Consider the following 17,450-nt stretch of genomic DNA (forward strand, 5'->3'; position numbering starts at 1 on the left):
GGCCAATGGGGGCAACGGGAAGCCACGTCCAGCACATCCCTCGGCCCGCGCCACTTCCCGCCGCCCCCATTGGCCCGGGACGGCGAACCGCGGCCAGTGAGGGCCGCAATTGGCCGAATCTGCCGTGTCAGCAGGTAAATAAACTGGCCTGGCCCGCTAGGGTGCTTATCCTGGCGAGCCACGTGCCGAACGTTGCCGACCCCTGATTTAAACTCTGTTTAGCCAATGTTTTGAGGAAAAAGTTTTGGATGACGGTAACTCTAGAATCAATTCCATTAACTATTGGAAATGCCCTGCCACCAGCCTACAGTCTCATAAAATGGGCAAATAAATCAAACAAACTTCTGGGATATTAAAGCAGAAATTTTCTAGAGAAGTATAAGGACATTTCTCTGTCATGATTTACAGAACCAGTGAAACTGGATTCAGAATACCACAAAGTTAGTTGTTTCGGTTTGCTTTTAGTTATGGAATTGTAGACAAAGTGAATGCTAGGCAACCAATACAGGGAATTAAATATTTTGGTTATTCAAACTTCAATGGAATCTAGGCTCTTATTCTTTGAAAATAAAAGGAAATTAAGAGTACAGCTCAATAAGGAATGTAGAGTTTTGGATAGACTAGAAAGCATATCTGTTACAAGGCTATTTGAACTAGTGCCAAATATTATACAATATTAACTGGGCATGAACTTAAAAGTGAAACTGGCAAGGTATTGGCGCAAAAACCTGCATATTGTTTTCCTCGTGTTCACCTCTTACATAACACATCAAATATAGTACATGCCAGGGATACAAAATGAAATAAGATAAATAAATTGAATGAATACATTAAACACATTTTTAAAAAATCAGTGTAAACACCCAGGACTCATGAGCAACTTTATCAAAACAAATAAGTCTGTCTGTGTGAGAGAGAAAGATCTCAAATCCAATCTTCCAGAGGACTGTCATAAATGGCAAGGGAAAAATATTATAATTAAGACACGGACATTGATTGATCCCTTATAAAACCAAACAAACCATGAGCATTATGGAGTTTTGAGCAAGGAATTAAACTAAATATCAGTCAGCAAGGGGTTAATAACATATAAATGAGAACAGTATGTGTAACTAATATTTCTATCTTGTTTCAAATAACTGTACAAGTAGATGGTGAAAGATGTGTTTTTTAATTAATGCAACTGCACATTAGACTGTATTATCACTTTTAATGTATGACTAGAAGAATTAATTGCACATCTGTGAAAAGATATCTAATTTTGCAGAGGAAGGTAATACCATACAAAACGAGTGATGCTCAAACACACCACACATAAAGTAACTGTTAATCACATAGGGTATATTTTTCTGGTTTTTAAGGAGTCGTTGACAAATACTTAAAATACAAGTGGCTTGTTTAGAACAAAACATTCTTGTGATAAAAAAAATAGGCACTTCATTCACAGGCAATTAGTCCTAAAAGCATCTTTGTAGGACAAATTCCCTGAGTCTTAAGACAGTGAGTATCTCCTAAAGAGAGGCAGCCTCAAAGAAGCAAACTAATTTCCTAATTCTGCAAAGAGATCCATGTTAGCATAAGAGTCCATCCACATGAATCACTTTGCAAGCACTGGTTCCCAATCTGTGTCCCAGGGACCACATGCTGGCAGTCTACGGAGGCCTGGCTGGACAGGTGGTACTGGATCTCTCTAATATCATGTAGCAGCTGAAAATAAAGACGGCTCAGATGGACTACATTTATATACTTCTGTTCCTGTAATTCCCAATTACTATATGGTTGCTTAAGGGACAGGAGGTAATATCTGCAATTGTGGATGAGAAGGGTGCTGGTCCATAAGACAATCTCTCTATTAAAATGAGGTTCACACTGTGAAAATATTTGAGAATCCCCATTTTGCAGGAGCAGAGCATAAAGTAGCATAACAGCACAATCATGGGGGGAAAATGGTTTATCGTGACTTAAGTACTGTCATATCGGAAGTCAAGGATTGAGAGTTGTTATTTAAGTGAACATGGACCTATACTTCAGGATAATGCTTGCCCATGTGCACCCACGCTGACACACTGGAAAACAGTTCAGTCTCATATACAATGCATGCATTCTTTTCATGATCGCTACATCACCATTATTTTTTATTATTCTTCCATTTTTTGCAAGTTTATTTTTTTTTTAATGCAACAACCACTTTAGCTCTTTTGCACTTCAAGGAGCTTATCTGTTATTTTTCTGCTCAAGTAGCTCAAAATGTGACAGACTAAGTGTATGGGGAAAAAAGACTTTATATGGGAAAAATCCTCAATATCGCCTACATCTCTCATAAAGTAATCTTATCAGAAATCTCCATTAAATTTCCTCTCTTGGTTCTGACTGTTATGAAGTACTAGCATCATTACATAGTATGCAAGTGTCTTTGAATACTACTTACATAGTTTACTCCACAGCTGTACCAGTAAAATAGTTTAGTTATATAGGATTTGTTTAGGCAAACAGAATGGTAATTAATGTTATCAAATCAGGTTTCCTTACATATCTCCCCATGTTTTCATTAAAAAAAATAAACGTTGGCTGTACAAGCTTACTACAATGCACCATGTATAACGTCTCCTGCCCACAACAAATTAGCAGACATTCATTCTGAAACATCTCATTTCAAGGTCTATGGGCCCAATATCCAAATCCGACAGACAGACAATCGAACCTTTGGTGGTATTAGTATCACTTAGAGGATACTATCATTGTGCTGCACACAAACTGCTTGCAGCTGTTCTCTAGTAAGTTATCATGCATTCAGCAATCACAAATTACATTGTTTGTGTGTTTTCCTACCTGCAAAGGGAACAGGAGCATCCTTATCCAAAGCAACCAGAGGAGGATCCAAAATGACAGTATCATTGTTTTCAGTAATGACTCCGTGATAGGAAGTTTCTATCCATGGTTTGTGTTTGTTCACTAGAAAACAAAATAAAGAATGTATTTAACTCGTTTGATACATTTCTCAGCCAGTTCATTTAGTATATTTTTAAAAAGAAACAGTACTGTCGTATGTCACTCATTACGATATTAACACTATTAATACATAACCACTTTATGTCATACAACCCATGTACTGTAGATATCATATCCAGTTTACTGGTGAGGAAACAAACAACTAGGAACATTATGGTCCAGGTTTTCAGTTGGGCACAGCTCCAGTTTAGGTATGAAGAAAAATTGCCAGATTTTCAATACAGGACAACCCTGGCTGTACCTGACACAATGAGAACTCCTGGATGCTAAGTACATCCAGTCAAAGATTTTCTGATGGAACAGTTTTTCCAGTTGGAAAATGCTGATTTGATAGAATCTAAACGTTCCATAGGAACGCGTCAATTTGTTAAACCTTCCAATCGAAACTAGGCTGGCAGCAACTCACAACTAGCCTGGGTGCCTAGATTTTTTTGAAAATTCCTTTTTGTGGGCAATTTTAAAGATTTTGGAGGCTTCACTCACACTCAGACCAAAACACAAATGTTGAAGTTTTTCATTATGACAAATTTTCTTTTTTCAAACCAGCTCTAGGACTTTTGAAAATCTGGACTCATTTAGATGGCTATATGGGTGCAGAGGTCTTTCTGAACATCTGGGCCCCAACTGTTATTAAGCATTTCACATTCTGATCCCACTTGAAGCTTATCACTAAGGTGGGAAGACAACATGAAGTATCTGACTGGGAGTCAGGAGGTTTACCACCACACACTTTCTTCTCCACTATTTGGTATAAAGAAGATAATGGTCATTCACTTTTGCTTTTTAATATCTAAAAGAAATGTTACTAATAACTTTTGTCTACAAATATAGCCTCCTAAACCAAAATCTGAATGTTCTGTTTTGGGAGCTTCTACAGCAGACTTACAGTGGAACTCAAATAAATTAATAACTATTAGAAGATATTTCCCAAGCAACAAGGAACAACATATTTTCATCATTGGACTTTGCAAGTTCTGATACAAGTTACTTTTCAAACATATTATTTATTTGTGTACCAGATATTGGTGAGAACATCTGGAGGGCTAACAGAAATGCCTTCAACCAAAATCTAGGGTTGACTTGTAAAGCAAACACAAATAGGACCAAATGGGATCATTTACAATAAATCTGCCACCAAAATAAAATAATAATAATAATAAAATCCCTAATTTTACAAATAACACAGGTCCTAAATGCCTTGTCCTATGGTAAAACACACAGGAAGGAACAAGTGTCTGGGGAGGTTGCCCTAATATATTTCCTTCAAATCAAGAGAGTCAGTTTTAGATACCTGCACTGTTACATAGAATAGGTGCTGGTCCACAAAACGTGTAGGGTACACAGGAAGCTGGGGCACCCATGCCTACACACCAGCTTTGGGGTCTGGCTGGCACAACGAACCACATCCCCATAAAAGATTATCTCAAAATATGAAGGGGGGGCAGGGTGATGATATGCAATTAGATTATGATCACCTAACCCCCTGGACCTGTCTACTTTTCACCCACCACTTGTCACCTCCCTCCACATGGATCCACATTCTAACAGATAAATCCAGAGGGGTGCCAAAAAGGGTACATTCTTCCAAGCGGGGGTACAGTCAAGCTCTATGGATGATCTGAGCAGGTCAGCAATCCTTATAGTATTAAAAATAAGCTGTCAACAGTCCACTTCTTGAAAACATTATGGTCTGCTAACGATTGTTCCTGCTGACACATTCATTAGAAAGGCTTCATAGTTACAATCTCATTTTTCATTGTTTTTAATGTATTAACTTAAAAATTTGTTTTGCTCAGTTAGAAAAACTATATGCCTTGTTGCTTTAAAGTCAGCAACATCACACAAAATTGAATGAGTTCATGAGCACTGCTTCTTAGTTAATGTATCATCAACGTTTTAAAAATATTAGCACTGTAAGTACAATAAAGAAGGCCTGAGGCACATCACCACCATAAGCCTTTCCACTAGAATTGTGCAAATAATGGATTTTTTTGATCACTAACAACGGGCCTGTAGGGGTTGCAATGTGAGAGGTGAGATCTTTATTATCTGTGTACTACACATTTGGACTCCAATATGTAGGATACTGGAATTATACTGTATTTTTATCTGAATTTGTGAAAATCCTGAACACATACATCCATACATATTAATTATTATGATAGTATCCAAAGGTCTTGATTGGCATTGGGGGCACCTCTCTATAGGCACTATACAAAAAAAAGGAGATGCTTTTTGATTGACAGCAGATAAAATCTATCAATAACCAACCACTAAGTGGGAGTTCACATGAAAAATGAAATCTCTGCACAGTACACTTTTCTGACAATGTGTGTACCCAAGCCAGCTCATTTTGTGTCTTACGTAGAAAACCACCCGGTCTGGATAATTCTGTTGTTGTTAAATTGCTGTCTGAGTTACCATAAAATAAATCTTCTCTTTCAGCTCTTCTAACCATAGGTTTGAGCACAAATTGTCCTAGAATTAGTTGATTACTCAAGTGATTGGAAATCTATAGCCTTTCACTTTTCCCCTGGTATGTGCCAGTATTGACAGTGGTCAATGGTTGACCATGGTCTTAACACCCACACTTCCCAAAAAAAGTGGTCTTGTACTCTATATAACTTCTACAACACCCTGACTTCCATCAGGAGCAATTAGTACAACTTAGCCCAAAAGTTGAGACTGGGTGGGGGAGAGAGAAGGAAAGCCAAGGGACAAAACAAAAATACTACTTCAAAATTATTTGCAGGCAGTTTACAATGTGCATCTTTTTAAAAGCATTCTAAAAGCTTCAGATAATATGCCTTTTATGAATCTGAAAATAAATTATTTAATCTAGCTATTTTAGAGCAAAATTATTCTTCAGTAGCAGAAGACCTATACTTCTAAAACAGTTCCCTATAACTAAAAACAGGCAAGTCTTTTCTACTATTTCTGCAATTCTAGTTTTAGAATATGGAATACATAATATTGGAATTACAAGTTGGTACCCGAGTGTAGCTTTTTTCTCTTCTGTAGGCAAAGATGTCTCATTCAGTAGTGAACATATACTCCAATACACCTTCATAATATGTGGTATTTAAATAATATATTTTTTCTTAATTTGTGATCAGTGAATACATTTATTCTCTAATATGGAAAAATCAGTTTCAGGATATCAGAATAATACTAGCCCCAACATAATGTACACATTTCAGACATCTTTGATAGTCTCCCATTCATACACAGCATCCTTGTAGAAATGGGATTTTTTTTTTTGAACAATGAACAGATTTTCATTTCAAGCCTTGTGAAATGCATATATTTAATTATACATTTTCTTTTCTTCCAGTTGCCCTTATCTTCCAAGTATACAATGTTTCTCATCTTCATTTCATGCTACATTTTCTTTTACTTTAATAATATTAATATATTTTAAACAAAAATCTCCAAAATAAATCATCTGCCTCCTATTCCCTCTCAGCAATTATAGCATGTGTTCTAAATCATGTTTTTTACGTGTACTTTAAACAATATTTCCTTTTATCCTCTAGTTTCCCTGTGTCATATTTTCTAGATTGGATCCTTCTGACCCATCTTGGATAAATAATGTGAGTTTAAACTACAAACAGACTAACACGGCTGCTACTCTGAAACAAAAGAAGATTTCTTTTCCAATGTTGGTCTCATCCCTCTTACAGATTTACCACAATATCTAGAGTTCTGCGACACCAAACAGAACAGGGCTTTGAGAGTCTTCCCAACAGTGCAAGTTTCTTCTATTAAATGAAATTCTATTAAAAAGTCTTACCATCTAAAACAGCAGAAGAATCCAATTTGGTGCAGGAATAAGTAGTAATCTTAGTTAATGCTACTACTTAATTTTCAGAGAAAAACATATGCCTGAAAGAGCCCACTAGTATTACAAGAAAAAAAAATCAATCCACTAAATAAAAAATAAATGTGATGCATTATATAATCCAACAATTAATTTAAATACATCTTTTTATGTTATGAGATTGAGAATCTTTATGTATAAAATAGTTTGAACAAGTTCATTCATGTCAAAACTAGTGTGCCTTAGTACTCCTTCCGACATATTTACTGATAAAGTTAATTACAGCACCATTGGAATAAAATGAAAAAAACAAACACAAGCAACACTTTCAAAAGCACAGCTACCATATCTTATCTGCCTTGAGTTGAGTGGATAGTGTGCTTTTAAGATGGCATCTGCAAATTTCAAGTTTAGTGTATATTATAGTATTGCATATATAGTGGATTTTATTGTATCTACTCTGACAAGCAATTAAATCACATTTTCCTCCAGACTTTTTATGAGTTTCTGTAGCCTTGTGCTATCTAGCTAACCTATTAATCAAGGAGACTATAAACTATACATAAATATGAATGGGTGATTGGTCAAGCAGATAGTATCTTGCTGGTAAGGGGCCTCTAAGTACTCTACTAGGAGAGCCTATGTATGACCCAGTACGGTTGTTCTTATGTTCTGACAGTATTGCCTCTTAATATGAAAGATACATGGAAATTGCTTCTTCTAAAATGAAGTTAAACTACTAGCAAGATTCAGAAAGAGGCTTTTTAACAGAATTCCTTCTACAACCTACCCAAAAAACACATTTGGAGGTGAATGACTACCATCAAAAGCATCATCTTAAGAAGACTACAGACAAATTTTTCAGATAACTATAATAAGGAGTCAAAACTCCAGCACTGCACTGCTCCAAAGACAGCAGTAAAATCTGAGAAAAAGTCATTTCCTTGTTGTGCTCCATCCAGGACTCCAGATGTCTGAGGGGTAGGAAATTCTCTACATTATAGAAGAGCACAAATCATTTACTGGTACTGTGGTTATGTCCCTACTATCATAGGCAGTACTAGCTGCGGGTTGTAAACATTAATGCAAGGTAGGATGTGCTACAAATAGAGAGCAAAAGGGATAAAACTAAAGACGGGGGGAAGAGTACTGCATTATTAAAATATTCATTTATAACTATAGATACTACAATTAACTGTGTAAACTTGCTGGAGATACTCTGAGCACAAGGTGTTTCAGAACCAGATTATGTTTAGGCTTTGGGTGCAGAGATTATGTTTGAGGCTAAGCAGGTTTGACTCCATTGAAGTTTCATGAGCTGGTCCCAGGAGATTTTGGCAGAAAGTGACAGAAATCCTGTGGGATCAGCTGATGTTCCTTGTGAGTCCTGCCATCCTGGCACACATACAAAACACATGCTAAAAGCAGGCCCCTTCAGTGTCTTGAATTTAATCCAGACCCTAAATTGTACAGGAGAGTTCAGAGCCAGAGGTTTGAATGTAAACTCTCAGACTTGAGATTTTGGTTTTGACCCATGTCAGCTTATGAATGCACTGACTATGTTGATGTAACATTGTCCAGCTATACCGAAACAAGGACAGGAGACATTACATATGGTTTTAATCAGACCACAACTTTATTATTAGATGTCTGGGACTACCCGGCAGATAAAAGTAACCCCCAGGTTCTTTCAATAACTTCTCAGGGGACTTCTGCCAGGCCCCCCATCTTTTTCCATCCAGGTCCACCAGCCAACTCATTGGTGGGACCTTACCATCTGCCCTCCCTCATAGGAGGGTTAAGGTGGACTATAAGAAAGGGGGGCTGGCTTCCTGCCGTGCCAATCATAGGAGTCCCATGCACTCCCCCCACTACCCTGTTCCATTCCTTTAATCAACATCTTCTTTTTAAGTTCTTTACCAAGTCATTTATCTGGTCACTGTGTCCCTTCCCTATGGAGTACCTGCACTGGACATCCACCCCACTTCTATAAAGAGTTATGACATATAGCCTACCTCCCTTCATGCCACGCATGAACAAAGCCTTCCCTGAACCTACTGTGGGGAAGGTGAAAAAACCCAACTCCACCTAAGCCATCTGGTCAGAAGGGAAAAATTCCTTCCCAGCTCCCCTAAAAAGAGGCAGCTAGTGCAATACCCACAGCAGGTCTTGGTCAAACCTGGTATTTCACCACCTAAAGGGGGGATGATGGGTGCTGCCTCAGCCTGCTCTGTGTGAAAGGAGGTTTCACTGCACAGGCTGCCCCTTTTAAGCCCTTCCACCCACCTGGATTCCAGGGGATAAGTCAGTGTTGCCCCTTATCCCCTTTTGCAGCACTTTGCCTCTTTCTCTCTCCCCCCCACCATAAAGCGCTATTTTCTTTATTCAGCCAGACAGCCAAATCCTGCCTCCCCCCGCTTCCCCAGAGGTGTGGTGCGGTCATTAGGGCTGCACCGTTCAAATCATAAAGTCAAACTAAAAAAAGTTTCCAAAGGCAGTTTTAATTAGCTGCATTATACTTTTATACTTTATGCTATATACTTTATGACCTACAGTAATATACTGACATATACATTTAAAACAGAGAAAAATTGGAAATTAATAGAAGAAATCTGCAATCTTTCTGAGCTTGTGTTGCTGTTAGAATCTTAACATCTGAATTTTCAGAGTCCTTGTGATTTTAACATTGATACTGTGTGTTTTTAATTAAAGAGGAAAAAAGGAACAAATGCCTGTGTTCCGTAATATTCACATTTCAATGTCCTCAATGAGTGTTTAAAATTAACACTGCAGTGAAGGAGGCAGAGAGAAAAAAAAATATTTTTAGCCCTCAGTCTCCAAAAATAGCGGATGGAATTTTGTTCAAACTTTCAAAGAAAAGAATGTTCAGTGCATGAAGAATTCCAGCAAAATAGTGTGATTAGATGGAAGTTTATCAACAGGTGAAAAAAAAGGGTCAGAAAGACAACCATTTTCCAACCTTTAATATACACCTCTACCCCGAAATAATGCTGTCCTCGGGAACAAAAGAAATCTTACCACGTTATAGGTGAAACCGTGTTATATCAAACTTGCTTTGATCTTCCAGAGTGCACAGCCCCGCCCCCCTGGAGCACTGCTTTACCACATTATAGTCGAATTCGTGTTATATCAGGTCGCGTTATATCTGGGTAGAGGTGTATTAGGTTCTACCATGCACCAATTATAATAATTTTTAAAGTCTAGAAAATAAGGCAGTTTATATTTTCAATCCTTTCTTTACGGAAGGCCTCCTATGAAAACATTTCTAATAAAATTACATGCATAGCCATGAAGATTATTCCTTTAATAGGAAAATATAACTGGGCAGCAGTGAAATCCATAGTAGAATTTCTGAATTCATACCTGTATTCAATTAAGCCACAGAAGAATTATAGCCACACTCAATATTTTTCTTGCCCTCCCTTCTATTACTTTATTAACCATCAACATAAAAATGCAATGCAAATAATTTGCAGCACCTAGGATAAGAACATTAATCTTTTTTGGTAATTATACTTAGGGGCTGATTCATTAAAAATTGTATGCACCATTAACACTGCACTCTCATACTCTGTACCTGCAAGGTTCGTGATTACAAGCCTTTGAATTCCATTAAACCCTCTTCCAAAAATGTTTCACCCTCTGTTGTCCACTGAAAGTGCATTCAACATGCAAAACACCAGAGTAAAAGCAAGAGCATCCACTCTTTTGTAAAGTCTGCAAGAACTGCTATGAGCCTCAGTAGAGTATTCAGCAGGCCAATACTTTCTGCTGTCCTATTAAGGACCATAAAGGGATCTATGGACTTAAAGGTCAGGTTTGGAGCAGGAATAAAAGCATGGAATCAGGGAAACAGAGGAAGACTGGGAGATGCGGTTGGGAGATGCCTTGGAAGCCAGAAGCCACGCAGGGCTCCTACATGCTACAGCAGGGGTTCTCAACCTTTTTCTTTCTGAGCCCCCTCCCCACGCAACATGCTATAAAAACTCTATGGCCCAGCTGTGCCACAATAACTCGTTTTCTGTATATAAAAGCCAAGGCTGGCGTTAGGGGATAGGAAGCAGGGCAATTGCCTGGGGCCCCATGCCACAGGGCCCCCCCCCGTGCTCAGGCTTCGGCTTCAACCTTAGATGGCAGGGTCAGAGCCCTTGGCTTCAGCCCCAAGCAGTGGGGCTTTGGCTTTCTGCCGAGGGCCCCAGTGAGTCTAATGCGGGCCCTGCTTGGTGGACCACCTGAAACTTGCTCACGGCCCCCTAGGGGGCCTTCGACCCCTGGTTGAGAACCATTGTGCTACAGGATCCCATGAGCCTGTCCTCTGCAGAGCTTCCTGTCCCCCATTTCCTTTGTGCCATATGGTGCTTAGCAGCTTCACATGGCATCTTGCTACCTACCTCCTAATACATGTCAGAAGGTGTGAAATTCCCAGACAAAAAGCCCTTTGCTAAAATGGAGTTAATTAAAGGTCAGTCAGCTAAAGATTTAAAAAAACCATTGCCATTAAAAAGAAAAGAAATAAAAACTATTAAAATCCTGGGAATTAAGAGTTGAGTTAAAAACTTAAAGGAAGCAAACATTTTAAACTATGAAAAACGGATGAACACAGACCACCTTAATTCTGACCTGAAAAACAAGTTTTGAGACAACCTTACCCATCTATAACTATTTAATCCCAACAGTTACAGTGCCTTAAACCATGCAGAGATCATGCAGACTCCGTACAGGCTACACTGTCCCCATCTTCACTAAAATATCCTACTTCCAACAATTATCATGAAAGCTAGAGTTTCTATATATAGATGCCTCCTTGCGGCAGATAATAACAATATTAACTTGAAAAGAGCAAAAGATAAAAACTTTCAAACCTCATCATCTAAAGTTTGGCTCCTAAATCCATATTAAAATTATCTGATTTTCAGAGGTACTGAGGATGCACAAGTCCCACTGAAGTCAAAGGAAATTATAGGTGGTAATGCACTTTGAAAACGAGGCCAGTTTTATTTGGGTGTTTAAACATAGAATTAAGAGCCCAATCTTAGTTCAGATTTGCAAAAAAGCTCAACAAGTTGGGTGCTGGGTTGTCACAGCTAGACATTAATAAATATTACAATAGGAACTGTTGGGTTCTTCTGACAACCTGCATCTTGTTGTGATGTTGAGTAGAACTGACCAGAGGATCACAATTCCCTTTTGTGGCAACTTTCAAGGTTTGATCATTTGTTTTCATTCACTCAAATTGGAATGAAAACAAAACCCTTCAAAAGTTGCACAAAAACAGAGTGGTCTGAATATGTCCATTTTTCAGATCAACACCTGAGCTTTTTGATTCAGGAAGTCAGAATGTGACTGCTCTGGGATAAGGGAGACCCAGATGCAAGTCCCCAACTCTGCCTACTTGAGTGCGGGGTTTTCCAACTCACATAGTTCTGAAATGGGCAGAGGAGTGTCTTGAACCTGGATTTCCCAAATTACTGCCATAAGAAGCAGGCTAAACATCCCCTCTCTTTATTTCAGCATAATATCTGACCAGCTGTAGTGGTGGGCCTTTGAAAATCTGGCCCCCAGTTCTGAACATTTTGACCAAAAGCTATTGTGGCCACAAAGTATCATACCAAATACTGGAAACATATGTATAAAATAGTCCTCTAGTGATCACTTTCAATATTCCACATGCAAACTATATACGGACAGTATCTCTCTAAACTGAAAATGGATGTAGACATGGTGAAAGCCCTTAATCGGGGGAGGGGGAGAAATGGCAACCAAAGGAAACTGGGTGAAAGGCAACAGTACAGTATAATGGTATTTCCAAATGTAAGATGACTGCAGATTTCATAAAGCCCTTGGAAAGTGTGCTTGATCTAAAATAGCACCCAACAAGCCAGGCATCAAAGGAACACAGAAGTGAGGATTAAAGGCTGGCACTGATACAGGGGCAGAGTTAATATTGTCTAGGTGACTTAACTGTTAATTTCCATACCTGTGAAAAGTTTAGATTTAAGTTTTCTGGGTTTTCTAAGTAGCTGCAACAGGGAAAATATTTTTTTATTTAAAATTACTCACTCAGTATGTTCTCCCAATCTAAGGGTTGTTTTTAATCTGAGACAGTCTAACCCCCGTTATCAGGTCATCTCTTTAAGGCTGTTTGTGAACTGACTTCAAGGAACTTCAGATTAGGCCCTTAGAACCCAATGCTAATTGGGCCTTCAACTCCTACTGAATTCAACAGAAACTGAGGATGTTCAGAACCTTTCAGGACTGGGCCTCTAGGCCCCAATTCAAGAAAGCACTTTAAGCTTGTGCTTGAAGTCCCATTGAACTCAATGAAACTGAAGCTCGTGTTTAGATTTCCTGAGAACGGAGGCTTTTCTGAATCTAGTCCTTAGAAGGTCTGCGCTCTAGCAAACTGGTTTCTTATCTTGCTACCTTACAGAGCACAAGAAAGAAAGAGGGTCTTTCTAATGCCTTATTAGGCTACTGAATAAGCAATAAGTTATAAATCCCCCAGCAAGCTGATCGTGTACTGGAGCCTGCAATACTACTTTTTACATTGCAGAGCTATATATGAAAGGCTGGCTTGGCATATTGCAGAAATCAACTTTGAAACAGACAATTGGTTTGAACTTGCAATTGCACATTCCAAGTGAGATGAAGTAAACATAACCAGTGTTAAGTGTTTCTTTAGGGGGAATAAGGGAGAGCCTCAAACAAAGCAATATAAATATATCTGTGACATAGAAAGGACAGGAGTCCAATAGGACTGGAATATAATTGGGGTACTCTGTAATAGGTTGCATGCACTCTCACTTTAGTATATATTAGTGGTTTTCAAATACACTAAAATTACATTTAAATTAGAAACAAGGCAAGTCAACTCAAATACAAAAACATAAAAGGAGATGAAAATAACACCGAGTTATGCCAATTTTCAGGTATTTTGTCCATTGTCATATTAGTCCACTAACCCTTTATGGCTTTTAGATTGAGAGAAAATTAGATTACATTATTGGTGTTTCAAAAACATATGCCTCTTTCGGTATGAGGAAAACAATAATCTGTGACTAAATTAACATCAAGACAGAATGGTGCAATTTCCTGAATTCTAGAAAGAGGCTTATCACACACAAACACATTTTATACGTACTGGGAAAGTGAACAGAAACAATTTCATTCTGCTGGTCACAGTCTCTCACAGCATACTTGCTTTCACATGTTATACAGTTCACTGAACTATGATGTACTGATACCCAAGTAGGTACTTTTTGTTGCTGTCAGCGATCCCATGTTTTACTTCTAATATGCTACATTTATAGCAACTTATTTTTGTATGTTTACATACAATTATAGGGTGAAATCCAGACCCCAGTGAAGTCAATGGGAATTATATATACTGTATATATCTCTCTATATATCCAGTACAGAATAATCCACTAAAAGTTGTGATCACTAAGGACCAAATCTTGTGCCATCTTTATAAGGCACTAAGAGAGCTGATCTACAAAATGATCAGGCCAGGCATAGAGGAAGGTGGCCAGAAACCCACATCTGCTCCAGGAGTGAGGTTCTCAAAATGGGGCCTTTCTTCCTCCCCTCCCCCAAACCTTTCTTGTGGATTCCAACCCCTTGTACTCCATTCATCAACTTCTAAGACAGAGTTTCCTCCTGGCTCTATGAAGATTACAGACACAACAAAAGTTACGTTTAGTCATAAAACTTTTACAAATTCTCCCTTTCAAGGTTTCAATGTGCATGGCTGTTTCCTCTCCATCTCCCAATTACTCAGATGAGAAGTTTACTTCTTCATATCAATTAAATACTGTCCTCTCTTTGGCTGGTAGCTAAATTTTGCAGCTGCCAATGGAAGAAATTTCTATAGATTGCATCCCTTCAATCAACTACTGAAACAAGAAACCCAAGAGCATTCCACTCATTCACTTCTATTTTAAAATAAATTCACTTTGGCCATAATCACACTCCTCTTACATTCATATTCCAGGATATTAATATGAATATGTTTCAGTGTCACCCGTACTTGCAAACAGTCAACTTCAAAGTAGCACAGTGTATTTCTGAAAAACAATGATTTAATTTTTGTGTATAATTCATGCTGCACAGTGTGGCTATTTGTCACCTTTAGGTATTGGACCACATTACGTGTCAGGAGTGTGCCGCACCTTGCAAGCTAATGTTTGTGGTCATTCAGCTCATGCAATAGAGACACATGCGTCTAGATTCAGAAATCCAGGGTTCAGTCCCTGAAAATGGATCTATCAAGGTTTGCTGCAAGACTACAAATGTATAAAGCCCAACCTCGTTATCTTGGGTTACACATGCCTGAATGTGCACAATCTTCTGGTATGAATAAGCAGGAAACTAAAAAAATAATTCCGTGTGATTTATCTGATCCACAACTAAGCATTGGAGCTTGAATAGCACAAAACTAATATTGAATACTCAGAGAGAACTGTTCACAGTCAATCCGTACAGACTGCCCCCAAAATAATTGTCTGATACTCTTTAATTATGAGTAACTATGAGGAAGTCATGATTTACCCACAGTTATCTCTTGAACAGAAAAGGGTGGTAATCAGATAAAGTTATCCTTCCTAATTAATTAATTCAGCTCTACTCAAAATCCATTTTGGCCACCTTTCTTTCTACTGCTGACCTTTTGTCCAGTGAAATCGGCTCCTCCTCTTTTCATTACCTTGTTTAGTATACTTGTCAGATGTAGACTGTGATGGTCCAGGCTCCTGGGGTCAGGGCAGCATGGCCTATCAGTCACAGTCCATAAAGCAGCCCTTCAGCGCTGGGCAGCGTGGCCTAGCGGCCAGAGTCTATAGCGCTCTGTGAGAATCCATGCTTCTGGGGTCAGGGCAGTGTGGCCTATCAGTTACAGTCCATAAAGCAGCCCTTCAGCACCAGGCAGCATGGCCTAGCAGCCAGAGTCTATAGCACTCCCTTTGGTGCAGGGCAGCGTGGCCTAGTGGCCAGAGTCTATAGCGCCATCCTCTGGTGCAGGGCAGCATGGCCTAGCGGTCAGAGTCTATAGTGTTGGGGGGGTGGCTGCCCCGGTAGGGGGGCCTGGGCACACCCGACTCCACCAGGCCCCGACCCAGGGCCCTAACAGTGGAGTAGCTGCTTGCCACTGACTCAGCGGGGGGTCCTGCCGAAACACGCTGAGTTTCCCTGGGTGGGAGGTACCACTCCAGCACTCTCCCTGGGTCACTTCCTACCTGAGTCTGTGATGGGGTTTCCCATGAGACGTCGATTCTCCCTGTGTTCGGCCTCCCACCCAGAATGAGCCAGTCTCCCTCCTTTTATACTACTAGAGCACTTGGAGCATGCCCAGTCTTGCCAGGAAAGCAGGACTTCTGCTGTCAACACCTGGGGTTTAACCCTATCTGGGCTAGTGCGGGGTAAGCCGACCCAGTCACGCACACACACACAACCTTAAGAGGACCCCCAGGGGCAGTCCGTCTCCCCATCCTCCTCTCCCTGTCTAGAAAATAAATTCGTGTTAGCGTGAGCCTTACCCGGACGATGAAACACGCGGAAGTCATATGGTTGGAGTGACAGGTACCAGCGAAGGATTCGGGGGGTTGCGTCTTTCATGCTGTTTATCCACCTGAGGGGGGCATGGTCAGTGATCAATTTGAAGGTGTTCCGCAGTAAATAATAGCACAGGGCATCGATAGCCCATTTCACGGCCAGGGCCTCTTTCTCTATCGTTGAGTAGTGTATTCGAGGAAATAATTTGCGACTCAGATACAGTACTGGGTGTTCCTCCCCCTCCCATTCTTGGGAAAGCACGGCCCCTAAGCCTACTTCCAAAGCGTCCGTTTGGAGTATGAACTCCTTTGTAAAATCGCGGTGCCGCAGGACCGGTTCCTGTGTGAGCCGTTCTTTCAGAATCCTGAAGGCCTTGTCACACGGATCGGACCACTGTACCTGTCGCGGCTGAGAATTCTTCATCAGGTCTGACATGGGGGCTGTTATGGACGCGAAGTTTGGTACAAAGCGGCGATAGTACCCAGGCAGTCTCAGAAACTGGCGCACCTCCTTCTTTGTTCTGGGCGTGAGTGTATCCATAAGGGCTTGCACCTTATTGATTTGAGGGCGCAATTTCCCTCCCCCTACGACGTACCCGAGGTAGGTCACCTCTTCCTGTCCAAGATGGCATTTCGCCGGGTTGGCCGAGAGTCCGGCTGCTCTGAGGGCCTGGAGGACCCCGTGAGGTGTCCTTCCAATTGTTACTGTAGACCACAGTGTTGTCTATATACGCCACTGCGCATCAGTCGTGAGGTAGCAAGAGCTTATTCATCAGCCGCTGAAAAGTCACTGCGGCCCCATATAACCCGAATGGCATGGTTACAAAGTGGAAGAGGCCAAATGGTGTTGGGAAGGCAGTTTTTTCCCGGGAATTTGGTGTAAGGGGGATTTGCCAGTACCCTTTGGTTAAATCTAGGGTTGACAAATACCTCGCTCCCCCGAGTCGTTCTAGGAGTTCTTCCACCCGTGGCATTGGGTACGCATCGAACCGCGAGATAGCATTCACCTTCCGGAAATCGATACAGAATCGGGGGGTCCCGTCGGGTTTTGC

At 40.1% G+C, this 17,450-nt stretch overlaps 1 protein-coding gene across 1 annotated transcript in view; it reads right to left on the bottom strand.

Annotated features, from left to right (window-relative positions):
* The window catches only part of CLSTN2 (calsyntenin 2), a 672,586-nt gene that overhangs the window by 355,449 nt on the left and 299,687 nt on the right, over positions 1–17,450 (bottom strand). Inside the window, exon 2 of the mRNA XM_005282521.5 lies at positions 2,830–2,952. Coding sequence (XP_005282578.1) covers positions 2,830–2,952 — 123 coding nt within the window. The remainder of the gene's footprint in view (positions 1–2,829; positions 2,953–17,450) is intronic.

Source organism: Chrysemys picta, chromosome 9 (genome assembly GCF_011386835.1).
Source record: "Chrysemys picta bellii isolate R12L10 chromosome 9, ASM1138683v2, whole genome shotgun sequence".
In the NCBI taxonomy this organism is placed as follows: domain Eukaryota; kingdom Metazoa; phylum Chordata; order Testudines; family Emydidae; genus Chrysemys; species Chrysemys picta.